This window comes from Theropithecus gelada, chromosome 15 (genome assembly GCF_003255815.1).
Source record: "Theropithecus gelada isolate Dixy chromosome 15, Tgel_1.0, whole genome shotgun sequence".
Classification (NCBI taxonomy): Eukaryota; Metazoa; Chordata; class Mammalia; order Primates; family Cercopithecidae; genus Theropithecus; species Theropithecus gelada.
The window spans coordinates 26704687-26721718 of record NC_037683.1 but is presented as its reverse complement, the minus strand read 5'-3'; the positions used below and the strand labels follow the sequence as shown (position 1 = coordinate 26721718).

At 53.6% G+C, this 17032-nt stretch overlaps 1 protein-coding gene across 3 annotated transcripts in view; it reads right to left on the bottom strand.

The window, feature by feature from the left end:
* The window catches only part of WHRN (whirlin), a 103260-nt gene that overhangs the window by 3738 nt on the left and 82490 nt on the right, over positions 1-17032 (bottom strand). For all 3 annotated transcript variants that reach the window (XM_025360430.1, XM_025360431.1, XM_025360432.1), the window contains exons 8-9: positions 2434-2505; positions 845-1382 (exon numbers count right to left, since the gene is read on the bottom strand). In XM_025360430.1, coding sequence (XP_025216215.1) covers positions 845-1382; positions 2434-2505 — 610 coding nt within the window. The remainder of the gene's footprint in view (positions 1-844; positions 1383-2433; positions 2506-17032) is intronic.

Sequence of the window (17032 nt, the reverse complement as noted above, 5' to 3'; positions counted from 1 at the left end):
GTTAGTGTAGCTGTCAGCTCTTACTACCCCTGTGTGTCCAGCTCAGTGCCAGCTCTAGAGGCAGCAGTGATCCATCAGTGACAGCCCTGGGTCTTCTCACCTCGTCTGCCTGCTCTCCCTCAGCTGCCTGCCCTCACTAAGCTGTGAGCGCCAGGGCCCTGCATTTTGCATCTTGGTCTGTGCAGGCACTCAGGGAACGTCCTATGGGTCCCATGTACCACTGTAGCCACAAGATGGCAGCAAAATCCAACAAAATGCTCCAAACTCACAGGAGGGCCGGCCACAGCTTTCAGGGTGGGGAAGAAGGCTCTGCCCTTCCCTCTACCCCCCAGCCCATGTCCTCTAGCAAACCGGGGCACAGCATCATCTGGTCTCCCCAAGATTCTTCCTGCACCCTGACCCTAGACCTGTCAGGGATCCAGAGACTGCCACTTCAGTTTCCACCTTTCACCCCAGCATCTACTCCCGGCCAGGCCGTGGGGGACAGGAAGAGAAGCCACCTCTGCCCTCCATGAGTTCAGTCTTCCTGGTGAACGCAGGGTGGCCAGGGTAGGGGGAGCTAGAGAAGGCGCCCCAACCCTCGCAGCAACCTGGCAGGATTGTCATTGTTATCTCCATTTTATGATGCGGAAAGCAAGGTGTAGACGGCAGCTTGTCCACAGTCACGCAGCTAGTCAGTGGCAGAGCCGGGATTCAAACTGGGGTCTCCAACTCCCTTCACCACTCTGGCCCTGAGCCCCCTCAACAAGTAGCTGGTCCCACCCTTCACTGTGTCATCAGGTAGACTGACCCCGAGAGGACAGGGACCCCCAAGGACCACAGAGCTTGGCCTTGCTGTACTCACTGCGCGTCTGCGGCAGTGCCCTCACTTCATTGACGTCTGGCTCGCTGTCGGGGCGGTGGACCTCCACCATGACAAAGTGCTGGTTTGTGCCTGTCTGGTCCGGGTGGCCAGAGGGTGATGGCGGTGGAAGGCAGTCCCCAGCCACTGTGGCCTCTGCAGAGGGGCTTTTCAGGTGCGGGGGTGACTGGACCCGCGGGAAGGGGCCGATGGGGTGTTGGTTGACCAGGGCCAGATGGGCATCCAGCAGCCTCTTGGAGCTGGGGTTGGCAGGGGAAACGGAGGCATAGACGGGGGAGGAGGGCGAGTCCTGGGCAGAGGAGGTCCCTGGGGTGAGTGTGGTGCCCGCCGGCGGGCTACGGTTCTGTGGAGCCGAGAAGACAGTGCCAGAGCAGGAAGGCGTGGAGGAAGGCAGCTGGAGGTCCTCTCTCCCCAGCTTCCCTGGCTGGCCTAGTGGGCGGTCGTTGCCTTGGGCCAGAGGTGGTGGGGGAGGCAGTGGCTTGAAGCTTGACAGCCCCTCGGAGGTGGATCTGACATCATCCTGCCAAAAGACCCAACAGGTAGAGAAGGAGTCAGAACCCATCACGCCTGGAAGAGGGGAGGCCGAGCAGCCGAGTGGTGCCAGGCCCGACTGGAATTCTGTCCCCGCTCTAACTGCTCTTGGCCACGCTGCTCTGAATAATGCAACACCTGAGTGGAAAACTTCTCCCCTGCATCTCGGCAGCTGATGAGCGTTGGGATCCTGGCGGGTGTCTCTGGGGACGGCATCATTACCTTTGGGAACTGAAGTTCTTGGCATCAGCCAGAGCTTCTCACAGAGAACAAGACTTTATTAGAGACAGTATGAAGAGGATGAAAATACAAAAACTGCATTTATTTGGCTTTTCTTTTTAGGAGGTGATCTTGAGTACCAGAGGCAAGAGGTGTGAAAGGACTGGAGAGAGAATGGACAGGAGGAGATGGATACACGGGCTGGGGTGCTGTGTGGCCCTGGGCAAGACACACCTCCTCTCTGAGTGCACCTCTGAGAAATGGGGAAGAGCACACTTACCCAGCAGAGGTGGTGTGGTGATGTCAAAAGCCACGTGGATACTGTTAGCACAGTGCCCGTGCCACAGCAAGTGCACGGTGAGGGGCAGCTACGGATACTGTGACTACCATTCCCCTCTGCCTAGGTCAACACCGGACACCTGCACAGCTCCAACAGCCTTCCCGGCACCGTCCTAAAGGCTTTAATTAATTTACTCCATGCCACATACTTATGGGGTAGGTATGCTATGATCATCATGCACACTTATTGGGAAACTGAGGCACAGAGAGGCTAACAAACTTGGTCAAAGTCATACTGTGGCCAGTCAGCCTGACGGCCCCGCCTGAAGTCACCAGAGGCAAGCGATCCTGGTGCCTGCTAGAGATGCTAGAACGGTGCGCTCGTGCACAGACCTGTAGCTGGGTGTGAGAGCTCATGGCAGAGGCCTCTGTCTCCTTTGCCACCCTGTGTCCTTTCTCTGTGGCTGTCATGGAGAGGAGAGAGCCTCCAGGGCCTGAGCACACCAGGGAGAGCAGAACCAAAGGGCCAGCCAGGGCCTTACCACGGACACGTCTGGGAGGGCATTAACACTGCCCTGGACAGCCTCGCCGGTTTCCTCCAGGTCCAGAGTGTTCTAGAAACGGACAAGAAAGCAAAGTGAGCAAACAGAAGCTGAGAAGGGAAAACTGGTTTGTTCTCCAGCACACCAAAATCGAGGAAGTCTTAGGACACCTCCATGTGGTTCATGTGAGCCCTGACATACCTCACTTCATTGAAATTCACTTTACCCATTAAAATGAAGGTCAATTTCATTGCTGCTGGTCACTTTGAAGTTAAATTTTCTTTGGGACTTTCTGATCACTTTCAGGCATCCCCTGAACTGCCAGAGATGCTGGGGTGTCTCCAGCCTGGGCTGGGAATTCCTGGATTTGGCCATGAGTGCTGTGCTCCACACAGTCATGCCTCCCAAACCCAAGGCCTCTCTCCACCACTTGCTGATGAATCCCAGGAAGGTGTGAAAATGGCAAGAGAGAAGTGGGTGGGGAGAGTCTCTCCCTTTTCTAAATTCTAATGGTTTTAATCCCAAGGTGGTGGTTTAAGGTTTAAACGGACCTTATTTTGCAAAAAACATCTTTTTCTTTCTTCCCTTCCCAATTCACAAGAAGAAACCCAATGGCCCCTTAAGTGACACTGGGCTGCCAAAAGGCCATTTGTGGGCCATCTATGGGGGGCCCATCGGAGCTCCTCTCTGAGCTGGGCTCTCTTGAGGGCTAAGGGAGCCAATTCTCTCTGTCCCAGAGCCCAGAATGGAGAAGAGCTTCTGCCACTGTGATGATTAGCTTTGCATGTCAACTTGACTGGGCTAAGGGATGCTGAGATAGCTGGTAAAACATTATTTCTGGGTGTGTCTGTGAAGGTGTTTCCAGGAGAGATCAGCATCTGAATGGGTGGACTGGGCAAAACTCACCCTCCCCAATGTGGGTGGGCCTCATCCAATCCACTACGGGCCTGAACAGAACAGAAAGGCAGAGGAAGGGCAAATTTGCGTGCCCTTCTAGAGCTGAGATATCCATCTCCTCCTCCCTCAGACACCGGAGCTCACGGTTACTGGGTCTTTGGACTTGGATTAAAACAAAACCACCAGCTTTCCCGGGCCTCCAACTTGCAGATGGCAGATCCTGGGACTTCTCAACCTCCATCACTGTGTGGGCCAATCCCACACAATGGAGTGTATCTGATTGTCTCTCTTTCTCTGGAGAACGCTGATGGCTACATCAACACTTGGCTGAGGTCTCAACTGCAGTGTTCATCAGTACTGAGCAGTCTCTGAAGCTCCAGGCTGATAAGGGGCTGGGGACACAGAGGAGGTGAGACACCACCCCTGCCATTGGTAGCTCAGAGACAATGGAGGTAAGTCGACAAGCAAACAAACAACAGGGCGACTGCAGAGAGAGCATTCAGTGGGCAAACACAGGCATATAACGCAATCAGGGAAGGGGTTATCAAGGAAGGCTTCCTGGAGGACGGGGCACAACTCAAAGCTAGGTCTTATGAGTAAGCAGAGCAAAGAAGGGAATGATAGGTGTTTCAGACAGAGGAAAGGGTGTAAAGCAGGAATGGAGACAAGAGGTTTGAGAATCCCCGAGCAGCTCCACAGAAGTCAAGCATGGAGCTCTTGGACTTAAGCCTGCGGGCAGTGGGTTGCCATGGAGATGTGGTCAAGTTTGCCTTCTACAAAGATCCCCTTTGCTCCCCAGCCAGGCTGGAACACCACGGACATGTCAGCCTTCACACTGGCTGTTGTCTCTGCCTGCAACTCTTCTGCTTGGCTATCCATCCACGAGCCATGCTGTTGCTCACCTCCTTCAAGACCTAATGCACTTGTTACCTCCTCGATGAGGTGTACCCTTACCACCCCGACTAAAATCATAACCTTCCCCTCACCCCACCCCACCTTTCTTTATTTTTCTCCTTCTCATTGAGCACCATCTCCACCCAGCAGCCAGGGAGTCATCCCGGAAACATATGTCAGGTCTCTGCAGCTCAGGACCCCCAAGGCCTCTTCATCTCAGTTGAAGGGAGTTCCAAACCCCACACTCACTGTGTCTACATGACTGGGCCCTTTCCTGTTACTCCTTCGACATCGAGGACTCAATCCTGCCCCAGGGCCTTTGCACCTGCTGCTCTCTCTCTGCACCACACTGTGGTTCATTCCCTCACTTTGTTTAGTTCCTTAGGAGCCCTGTCTAAAACAGCACTGCCCCACCGCCATCCCTGTCTATCCCCTGCTCCTGCTTTGGTTTTCTGTGTAACGACTATCACCATCTGACTTTATACTCTTTGCATACTGTCTGTCTCTCCCAATAGGATATAAACTCTAAGAAGGGAGGATGTGCAACTACTTGGTCCTCACTCTCTCCTCAGTGTTCAGAACAGTGGCTGCTGGATAAATATTTACTAAGCAAACTGATGAATCCATGAATGAATGGCAGGATGAATGAATCAATCAATCACTCTAGCCATCATTTGAGGAGGCCAGAGCAGGCAGGGAATTGAGGGGGGTGGTGCAGCAGGTCACTGCGGTGAGCAGTAATGAATGTTTGAGTGAGTGTGAAGGCAGCAGGTGGGGACAGAAGGCACTCCTGACGCCATACCCCTAAGACAGAGAGAAGCCAGTCATGCCGCACAGATCCCTATCTCAACCCACGGGATGCTTGCTTGGGCCTTCCGGGTCAGATCCCTGCAAACTCAGAGCTCCTCATCTGGTCTCATGATGCCTCAGGGGCAGAGTCAGGCAGGGGCAATTGCCCCCACCTCCCCACAAAGTTGAGGCTTACATGCAAACCTTGGTCCTGATCTGTTAACTGCAGACTGCCCCACAGCAAGCTGCTGCTGACAGTTCCTGTGATACAAGCATGGTGCGTGGTGGTTGGGGGGATTCTTTCAAAAGGAGGAGGGTGATCAGGTTGCTCTCTCACTCACTGATTAGTGACACTGGTTCTGGCTCTGCCACCTCTGAGGCTTCTTTGAGCTCACACCTAGTTCGCTGCTTGCAGCTGAGTGATGGCGGGTAAATCCTTCCTCTGTAAAACAGGTTAACAGCAATACCTGCCTTATGCAGCAGATACGTTAACACTTACAAAGCACTCAGAATAGGGCCTGGCACAGTGTACGAGGCAGGTGACTGTTACATGCATCGGGAGATTGCGAGGCCTTGCAATCTGCCCCAGCAAGAGAATGAACTGCGAGACGTGTCCTGGCCCACATGACAACTAGAATGGAAAGGAACGGCAGCCGTCTCACACCACCTCCCTCCTCCAAGACCATAATGAGTCCAATGCTCCCTGGAAGGAGTCCAGCCAGGCGCGTTAAGGTGAACAGTGAGGCAGTGATTGCCATGCAATCACTTCCTCAGGCTCAACATTCATGGCCCTGGCATCAGCAGGAGGCACAGAGAGGGGTCAGAGCCTCAGAGGTATCTACAGCAAAGACAAGGGGAGCCTCTGCCGCCACACTCAGGTGGAGCCACTGCCCCCTGCCCCAGGAATTCGACCTGCAGCTGATCCTGGGGGAAGCCAGGGTTGGGCTCAGATGACAGTACATGGTGGGACCAATGCCGTCGGATTCTGCCCTGCTCTGGCGCATCAGGGACTTCGCACATTCAGCTGCGCAGGAAGCTCTTATCAGGCAGCCATGACTTTCCAGGGAAGCTCAGGGAGGGTATGACTTTTTCCCGGAAAGGGTATTAGAGAACTACAAAGGACCTGCTGTGTGCCAGGCCCCGTGCTGGGTGTTTTACTTGTATTACCTCGTTTGATCCTCCCAACGACCTTGTGAGGCAGGTACTAGGATTGTCCCTTGTCACATCGATTACTCCTAAAGTTCAGAGAGGGAAGTGACTTGTCCAAGGTCATCTGACCATTCTACAGGTCAGGTTTATCTAACCTGGGTCTGGGTCACCCCAAAGCCCATGCTGCACTATCCCAACCCCAGAAATGGACAGGACCCTGATGTCATAGGAATCTGAGGCCCCCACGAGCAACCCTCTTGGAAATGAGAGAGAAGGCAGCCATTGCTGGCCCTGGCCTCAGCCTCATTCCCTGCTACTAACTGCATGCTGGGGGCATGGCAGGTGGAGATGGAGGGTTGGGAGGGTGAGGGGTAGACGAGTGATGAATATCCAGCCCTGTCGGGGAGGCCTGAAGTGGAGCAAATGGCAGACGGGCTGGAGCCCAGCCCTCGGAGCCCAGCCCTGCCAGACTCCATCTGCTGAATCCAGACGCTCAGGAGTCCCGAGTCCCCAAGCCATGTTCCTTACGCATCTGAAATAGCTGCAGACAGCCGGCTAAGAACCCGGGGGATGCGTCAGCAGAAACGCCTGCCGAACGGGCTTCCAGAGGAGGCTCAAGGTCAGAGCTCATGCAGGAGCTGGGCCTGTTTACTTTCGCCACCACCCACACACAATCACAGCCACCTGGGCCCCCTCCCCCCGCATCCACTGAGGCCAGAGCCTCAATGAGGGCCTAGACCTGGTGGCTCCATTAATCCTGCCAGATGCGACCCTTCACCCAGTCTACAGCTGAGGTGACTGAAGATCAGAGAGGGAAGGTCACCTGTGCAAGGTCACACAGTAAGGACGGGGCAGAAAGCTGAACTCTATTAAAAAGGCCTGACTCCATATCCCCGACAAAAACCTGCTTCCCATAAGAGCCAAGATGACCTGCTGCCATTGTTCTTCCACCTCCTTCCTCAAACCTGTGGCAGTTCAGGAAATTCCCTTTTTTTCAGAGAAAAGAACCCCTTATTTCCTGAGCTGGCCCAATCAGGGCCCAGATATCACAGACGTGTGGTCTGGGGGAACTGTAAGGGGATGAAATGAACAGAGGCAACCTTTGCAGTGTGGACTCGGGCCAGTAAGGCTCCCCTGCATGACGTCAAAGCCTGAGGCCACCTGGGCACCCCGGGGCCACCTCAGCAAAATGCAGCTTCTCCCTCTCAGCCCTTCTCCTCCCCTCAGCCCAATTCCGGGTTTCTAGGCCTCCTTCCCCTCATTACAATGGGAGGGCTCTTACATAAAGGTGCTATTTCCAGTTCGTTATTCATCATGCCTCTGCACTCTGATATCAAGCCAACAGGCTCCCCCAACCTCCACCCCAAAATGCACCAGAGACCTGAGGCTGAGTGGTTCTTTCTTCATTCCATATGTAGGGAAACTGAGGCACTGAGTCACAAAGACCTCTGGATGGTCGCCAGCGGGGGCCTAGATTTTGCCTGAAGGCGTCGCTGACAGGAAGGGAGATAAAGGCAGAGGGAGAAAGAACTCAGAGGGATAATAACAGAAAAGAGAGGAAACAGAAGATTCAGCAGAAAAGGCAGAGGTGGAGAGCAACGGAGAGAAACTGAGGAAGCAAAGAAAAGAGCAAGGCAAGGCCGGCGGCACGGCTGGAGCTGGGCTGGGAAGAGGAGCTTGTGACCCCAGGAAAGCCTACGGGGGTAGGGAGATGGAAGGATGGGGATGTGAGCCAGGGAGAGCCAGGAAGTCCTGGCATTGCTGGGGGGCAGCGGGGCTCCCCAGAGTGAAGGGGCAGGGGCCAGGGAGCCAGAGATTTGTGGGACAAGACCCTGGAAATGTCAGTCATGCAGGTGGTGACGGGGATCATTGGACCCGCAATCTCTCCAAGCACGGGGTAATGGTGTAAGTCTGGGGGCTGAAGGGAAAGGTCAGAGGTGCGGAATGGGAGAGAAATGATCCCGAAAGGGGCCCCACACTGGCTGGTGTGGCTGAGATCACGGGAACAGCCTCAACACTGGGCCAGCCCTGTGCTTTTCTACCAGCCCGTCTGTTCTGGCTATCATATTTGATCACCGAATCACAACAGTAGGGAGCTCTTTGGGAAGCTTCTGCATGAAGCCCTCCTGAGATGGGGCAGGAGTCACTGCCTCCTTGCAACGAGGCCTGTGCCCTGCTGAACAGACCAGGTTTCCTCCTGCTAAGCTGAAACCTGCTCCACACCTCCCTCCCTGTGGTCTTAGGAAAAGCACGTCAGTGGAAAGAGAAAGTGACCCAGAATCTCTAGAAGGTTAAGGCAAGCAGAGCCCTCAGGATAAGGCTGGAAACGAGGGCTCCCGGGAGGGAATGCAGGCACCTGAGAACTTGGCTTGGGGAACCATTACATCTTCATTTCCATTAACCTCTAACTGAAAGGCCCTGTTTCCTTTCTTTTTTTTTTTTTTTTTTTTTTTTTTTGAGACGGAGTCTCGCTCTGTCGCCCGGGCTGGAGTGCAGTGGCCGGATCTCAGCTCACTGCAAGCTCCGCCTCCCGGGTTTACGCCATTCTCCTGCCTCAGCCTCCCAAGTAACTGGGACTACAGGCGCCCGCCATCTCGCCCGGCTAGTTTTTTGTATTTTTTAGTAGAGACGGGGTTTCACCGTGTTCGCCAGGATGGTCTCGATCTTCTGACCTCGTGATCCACCCGTCTCGGCCTCCCAAAGTGCTGGGATTACAGGCTTGAGCCACCGCGCCCGGCGGCCCTGTTTCCTTTCATTGCTAACAGAGGAAGCAAAGCCTCAGAGGAACTGGCCATGGTCACCCACAGAGAGCACCGTTCTTTCACGTCACATTCCAGCTGCTGCAGATGTCGCAAATTCCCACTTATGCACCTCTTGGCTTCACAGTTACAGCAGTTACTGACCCACTGCTCGACCCTGTTACTGCTGTCCTAAAGTAGCACGTTTTACGATGTGTTTCATATTCTGAAAATTATATCAGGTATTTCCTCATATAATTTGTCATCCTATGTACTGTATTTTATTTTAAACATTTAAAGCTTTTTTCTAAGAAGGGATCCCAGGACTGCACCAGCCTGCCAGAGGGGTCTATGGCACAGAGATGAGGAAGACCCCAGTCCTAAGCCAGTGCTTTGTCCAAGTCCCCCTTTGATAGCTTGGAAAGTCCTCACTCAGAGGACAGCAGGGGCCAGCCCATGTTCAAACAGGCTCTGACCTCCACGGGCTGGGCTCTGTTCGGTGGAAAGAGCTTTCAGCAACCCCAAGTTGCCACAGGGGAAGGCAGGTGTTCCATAAACCGCTATAGAGACAGCAAAGCACTGGCTGGGAGGAATGGTCCTATTCAGGATCCAGGTAAAGCTGTGGCCGGCCCCAGAGGCTTTAATGCCTCTGGGCAAACTGATGATTCTGGAAGATGCAGGGGGCACATGCTGAGGCCTCCCTGGGATGGAGTGGGCTCTTCTACTCAAGGAGAAGACACCCACTATCCTCGCTGTGCCCTCTCTGGGCACTCAGCAGCTTCCTGGGGTGGGGGATAGGAGGTCATCTGGACAGGAGCAATAGCCTCTCCTGGTCACCTGAATCCACCCTGCACCTCTGGGATCTCTCCACACAGAGGCGGCAGCTTTAAAAATGCAAACAGATGGCTGGGTGTGGTGGCTCATGCCTGTAATCCTAGCACTTTGAGAGGCCAAGACGGGGGAAATCCCTTGAGGTCAGAGGTTCGAGACCAGCTTGGGCAACATAGTGAAACCCTCATCTCTACAAAAAAATGTAAAAATAAGCTGTGCATGGGAACATGTGCACCTGTAGCCTCAGCTACTCAGGAGGCTGAGATGGGAGGACCACTTAAGCCCAGGAGTTCAAGGCTGTAGTGAACTACCCCAACAGAGACCCTATTTCCTTAAAAAAAAAAAAAAAAAAATGCAAACAGGATCACATCACATCCTTACTAAAGGTTCTCCACAGTGTCCCATGGTTTTAGGGTTAAACACAAACACCTCCTGCTCCTGACCCTTGCCCCTCTACCCCTCACTCCTGACACTCCAGCCCTACTGGTCTCCTATCATTCTTCTGAGTGGCCACGTGCCTACCTGCTCAGGGCCCTCCGACATGCCCGGCCAGCTCCTCAGCTGTCTCACCTCATCTATTGCCTGGCTGTAGCCAGCAACTTCAGATCTTAGCTTCAACCTCTCTCCCCCAGTACCCCAGACTGGTCGGGGCCCATGTATGTTCTCACACCACCCTTCAGCCCACTTTATCAGAGCGTGAGTTATGGAGATGATTTGAGTTGAGGTGGCCTCCTCCACTGGACCTGCTCAGCTTCAAGAGGGCAGGCTCAGCACCTGGCAGGCAGGAGATGCTCCACAAAGGCTGCTGCATAGATGAAGCAGTGGCTGAATGTATGAGTGAAGGGATAAATGGAGTTCCTCTCTCATTCTGCTCATGGATGGAGGAGGATTCTCTAAACCATCCAGGTTGGACCAAGGTCAGGATGCACGAGGAGAAATAAGACCCTTTGACAATTTTCTACTTGTTTCTGAAAAAAAGCTGGCTTGACAGTGAGGGGGTCCCTGTAGCTGCAGGGGCCTGAGACAGGCCTGAGCTTCTCCCAGCTCACTGTGCTGCAGACGAGGGAGGCACAGAGGCCACAGAAGGAGGCCAATGCAGTGAAGTGCTGACAGCAAAACCCACTGCCCCCGTTCGCCTTCTTTTTGGGGGACAAGAGAAGGGAAGAAGGACAGTAACGCCTTCAGGGGCAGGGATCCTGTCCCCAGCATCCTTGGGCAGGTGCCGGGAGCCTCCTTCCAGGCATATAACAGGGCTGGAGCAAAAACTCAAATCCAGGTGGAAAAAGCCTGAGGTCAAGTCCAGGGCAAATCCCAGCTGCTGCCTCCTGACCTCAAGGGCATTTGCTCCATGAGTACAAGGCTGGCCTTTACTTCTCCAATCCCCCTTTCTCTATAATGCTCTGCAGTGCCTGAAATGCTTTGGCTCTATATCCTCACCCAAATCTCATGTTGAATTGTAATCCCCAGTGTTGGGGGAGGAACCTGGTGGGAGGTGATTGGATCATGGGGGCGGATTTCCCTTTTGCTGTTCTCGTGATAGCGAGTGAGATCTCATGTGATCTGGTTGCTTAAAAGTGTGTAGGACTTCCCCCTTCTCTTCCTCCTCCTCCAGCCACATTAGATGTGCTTGCTTCCCCTTCACTTTCCACCACGATTATAAGTTTCCCGAGGCCTCCTCAGCCATGCTTCCTGTACAGCCTATAGAACTGTGAGTCAATTAAACCCCTTTTCTTCATAAATTTCCCAGTCTCAGGTAGTTCTTACAGCACTGTGAGAACAGATTAATACAGGGCCCCTTTCCAACATTTGGAGTAGAAATAGAATGGGCTGTCCACACTCCACACCCGCATATCCACTCCTGATCTCACTGAATCGTCACAACAACCCACAGACAGCTGGTCTTACCAGCCCACTGTACAGATGCAGAAGCGGAGGCCCCGAAGACACAGGTCACCTGCCCAAGGTGACAAAGCTACTAGTGTGGAGAGCAGAACCCACTAGTGGGATCCCAAAATCTGTGCAATTAAGCCCCTCTGCCACAGGCATGCTGGCACTAGATGAAGAATTCAAGAAATAACAGCCTTTCTTCTTTCACTCTGCTCTCCCGGCCAACATCTTTATGGGGGGAAATGATATTGTGTGAAGGCAGCAAAAAATGCTCAGGGCTGGCTCTCTATTAGACAAATGGAAAATCAACACACTTTGTGAATGGGGGAAAGCTGGATCTGATTTCCTTTGATTGACTGTGTCTGCTTTGAGGGGAAATGGCTGCAGAATGAGCCACATTTAACCTGGGTTCAATAATCACACAGCGTGATCCGAGGAATTCAGGCTACATGGAAACTGGCTCCATTTGGGGCCAGTGTCTGGGGCATATCGGTCATCGATAGCCAGCCAGCTGATGTCACTTTGCCCATGTGAACACCAGAACAAACAACATTTTCCTACAATGTGGGAGGCGAATGTTTAGAAGGCCGCATGGTGGAAGATAATCCTGCAGGCGGCCGGGGAGTGTGTGGGTTCCTTCCAGTTTCTGCTCCACACTTACTGGGCCTCCATTTTGCACCAGCTCTCCCTGTTTACTGGGCAAGGGAAACCCATGAAGAGGTTAAAGCAATGTGACAAGTGATTTAGCGGAGGTATGAGAAGTGTGTGAGCTCCATGCAGGAAGGGATTTTGGCCATGTTATGTTTGGATTGTTGTCCACATTTGGGGGTTATTACTCAGCATTACTGCAGCAAAAGCTTACTCATTTGTGGCGTTGCAGACCACAGAGTGGCACTTAGGGGTGAATAAAGATGATTATTTCAAGCTCCTTCTCTCTCTTGAGGAATGCTGCAGTCCTTGTTCAAATACACACAGAAGAGGTGGGAACACAGAGCTGCCATTCCCTGCTGTGCCTCCCCCAAATATTTTCCAGCACCTCCTGATGCGGAGAAGACTCTCAGAATTGGAGGAGCCACGGGGGTCTGCCGTGGTTGTACGGATGGGGAGACTGAGGCCACGAGTGAGTGAGGGCCTTTCTTGAGAGCACACTGCCTGGGAGAGACAGAGTGGAGGACAGGTGTGGGGGTCCAGACTCCTAGGATGGGTCCCAGTGCCCTGTGCGCTCTGCAGGAGGGCTTCCAGGTGGAGGAAGTTTCTGTCCTGTGGCCACATATGTAGCCAACATGGGTGTGCATGGCTAAGGGACTCCCACAGTCCCCACAGGCAGGAGGGGTGGTACCTCCATCGGGTCTGTAAACCACAGCAGCCACTCCTGAGGAGGAAAAGCCACTCCAATCTGAGGCCTGCTGTGTGTGGGAGTGGGGAGAAGAGGGGTTCCCAGGAGACAACAGGGCAGGGGCTGACCCGGCCACAGGAGGAGTTGGTGCCTCCAGAACCCGTCATCACATCTTTAGCAACTCAGGCTGCATGACCTTCCCAGGCCCTTCTTGGCCCACAGACCTCTGGGTGTGGCTGGTTCCTGGGAATGAACCAGTTCACCTTGGTACAAAACCCACTCTTATCTATTCTCAATAATCAGGGGGATCCTGTTAAATCGAAGTCAGACCACATCAGTTTCCTGCTCTTCCCTGCCAAGGGCTCCCATCTCACTCAGAGTCAAAGTCAAAGCCCTCAGCACGTCTGCCCCTGTACTCCCTCTGCTCTGGCCTTATTGGCCACCTGCAATTCTCTGACACTCCAGGCATACTCTTACCTCAGGGCCTTTGCACATGCAGCTGCTTCTGTTGGAAATGCTCTTCTCCCAGATGTGGGCATGGCTTTCTCCCTCACCACCTGCACGTCTTGACTCAAGGGTCACTCCTTAACCACCCCACCCCTCTCCAGTCCCCCTTACCTGCTTTATTTTTCTCCCTAGCACTTGTCATCATTTAGCTTACTGTGTATTTCAGTTATCTATATCCTTTGTATTGCCTGGCATTCCGGCTCTCTGCTCAACTCCATCGTGGAAAGGATTTCTTTGGTGTTCACCACTGTAACCCCAGCACCTCAAACTGTACATAGCACACAGCAAGTGCTCAATATTTGTTAACAGAAAGGAAGGACAAGGAGGAGGAAGGGAGGAGAGAGGCAGACAGATGACGAGATGATGCTTAACAAGGAGCTGGTGAGATCCTTCAGGGAAGAATCACAGCCAGATGGCAGGGATAACAACAGAGCTCAGAGTCGAGCAGGCCTGGGTTCAAATTCAGGCTCCATCACTCACTAGCTGTGCAACCTTGGGCAAGTTGCTTCTCCTCTCTGAGCTTTGGTTTTCTTTGTAAAATGGGGATCACAGCAGTACTCACAACTCCTAGCTCCTGGGATAGTCAAAGAAGATATGAATGGAAAGCACTACCACAGTACCATAAAGAACACCCAACAAATCTCAGCTACTATTGTTATTAATAAAGGCCCAAACTATGGGCTCGGGTCTGTGTGAGTACTAGGGATAGGGACTCAATGGTAACCGCACATGCGGTTGCTGCTCTTAAGAGTCAGCAGTCACAGTGGGTAACTGGGAAACCTGTACAGGTTTTTATTTGTTTGTTTGTTTGTTTGTTTTTCTGAGACGGAGTCTTGCTCAGTTGCCCAGGCTGGAGTGTAGTGGCGCGATCTCCGCTCACTGCAAGCTCCGCCTCCCAGCTTCACGCCATTCTCCTGCCTCAGCCTCCCGAGTAGCTGGGACTACAGGCGCCCGCCACCATGCCTGGCTAACTTTTTTTGGTATTTTTAGTAGAGATGGGGTTTCACCATGTTAGCCAGGATAGTCTTGATCTCCTGACCTCGTGATCCACCCACCTCAGCCTCCCAAAGGGCTGGGATTACAGGCATGAGCCACCGCGCCCAGCCCTGTACAGGCTTTTACAATAGGACATAATGAGGCAAGAGCTGTGACCAAAGGAAGCCCGGGGGCAAGAGGAGTCTTGGCCTGAAAGTCGCTCCCCTTGGGAGGATCAGGGAAGTCTTCTTGGAAGAGGTAGCTTCTGAGCTGAGGGCTGAAGCACACATAGGAGACAGTCAGGTTATAGGAAGTGGGGAGAAGAACATTCCAGACAGAAAGAATGTGGCATATGCAAAGGCCAAGGGGTCTCTCAACATCACGGCACAGAAATTACCATCCTCATTTTACAGATCCTAAAACTGAGCTCAGAGAGGTGAAACCACTTCCTGAGGTCTCACAGCAAGAAAGTGGCAGGGCTGGGATTTGAATGGAGGGGATTCTCACTCCAGAGCCCAGGAAACCTGATGAATTGGTGACCTGGAAATACAGTCAGCACCAGTAAGAATCCCTGGTCCCCACCAGGAATGGGTGCAGACATACGGGGGTGGCAGAAAAGGCCACAGCCCCCTACCCCGGCCCCTGGCTAAGGGACTCCCACAGTCCCCACTGGCAGGAAGGACGGTACCTCCATCAGGTCTATAAGCCACAGCAGCCGCTCCTGGGGAGGAAGGATGAGCAAAAGGCAAAAAGAAAAGATACATCAAATAAATATTAGGGAATGGGTGGGTGCAGCAACAACAACAACCCCTTCCCCAAACACACACGCGCACACACACGTGCAAAATCCACACATTCTCCAAACCCCTTTTCTATTTACCTTGAACGCTTTGGGGAGGAATACAAGAGAGAGGGGAGGGAAAGACCCCGCCGCCATGACCGGCACCCCTTCATTCTGCCTGCCTCCTTGAAAGAAACAGGGGAGACGCCCCTGTTCTGAAGAAATGACATTTGTCCCTGCTAAAGGGCCTTCAGGAGACAGTCATTTACTTTGGGACGGGGCTGGGATCCCTATTCCCAGACAGAAAGACAAGCTCAGAGAAGGGAAGTGAATTGTGTGAGGTCACACCTGCTAATGAAAGGCGGAGCTTCAAGGAGGGCCCTGTTTGGAAGCCTCTGTTGGAGAAGGCCTGGACCTCAGGGAGGCCCAAGCCCTGTGACGTCAGAGAAGCTGAATCTGTGGAAGGCAGCTCTGGGCTGCGCATGTGGAGGGTACCTGGGTGGGATGAAGGTCAGAGGGGCGGTGGCAGTCCCTCAGCCTCGCACCTTCCAGAGCCTCCACGGGTCCCCAAGGCCCTGGGTACCATCTCCAGGTAGTTTTCCCCCGCCAGGTGGGGCTGGGTCCGAAAGAACCGAGGCTGCACCTGCCCTCGGGGTGTGGCCAGCACTTCTGGGATGCTGGTGCTAGCAGGTTACTCACCCTGGACCCATGGGCATCCTCTCATTTAATCCTCCCAACAAGCTGGGGGAAGTAGTATCACTGCCCCTCTGCAAAAGAGGAAACCAAGGCACCGCGAGCTTGTGCCCTTTCCACGCTGCCTTTCCTGCTTGCACAGTTTTCTCTTCGAATCACCTCCAGGAGCTCATCCTGGTCTAGGTGAGTCCTGATCCTGACATGCATGTGCCACGTGGTGGGCCACGGACTTTCACAGTCACAAATTCTGAGTCGTTCCCACCTCAGAAACTTGGGGAAAACCTTCAGGACCACCCTTTTCATCTGTCCCGAAAAACTCTCTGTATAAAACCATCCTATGGCCTTTCTGAGGTCTGCCTTCCCCAGGGTGCCCCAACTTGCAGTGAGAGCCCCCTCTGGCAGAGCAGGGCCAACTTCCACAGCTGGGATCTGGACTGGCCCCAGATGGTGCTTCTCAGGTAGGGGAGAGCTCCCAGAGCTGGGACAAGGTCGCTGTGGGCCAGTGCCGAGCTGGGGGCTCCTGACCCCTGCCTAGAGCCCTTGCCAGGCAAGATAGTCACCCGACTCCTGGCACTCCAGCCTGATTTGCCCTCAGGGCTTCGGGCTGCTGTAGTCAGAACCAGCAAGGACCCCAGGCCATTTTATCCATGCAGAAACTGAAGACCAGAGAGGCTGGGGCTCAAACCTAGACCTCTTGCCTCCCAGACCGAAACACATCCCACCCCACTCACTGGATATTTCATCTCTGATTCTAAACGGACCATTGCAGAAGCACAGTCTGCAGTTTCCCAGGTTTCAGAGCAGTGGCTCATGGCTGCTGAGGCCTGACATTATCAAGGCCAATCTCAGTGGAGCCCATCTTAGACAGAAACAGTCATCAGGCTAAGGACCTGCACCCTTAAACCAGATCCTCACCCAAATGCCATATCAAAGTATGTGCTCAGAGCCTGGGGTGAAGGACAGCCTCTTCCCTGCCCCAGAAGTGATCTGCTTGTCCCAGAACATGAAACTGCCGCTGCTGCAGCCATGTCCAGCCCCAGAGGAATGCAGGGCAACTTGTGGGGATATCCCAGGAAGGAAATGAGCACCCTTGGAAACGATGGCAACTCAGGATGGGAAGGA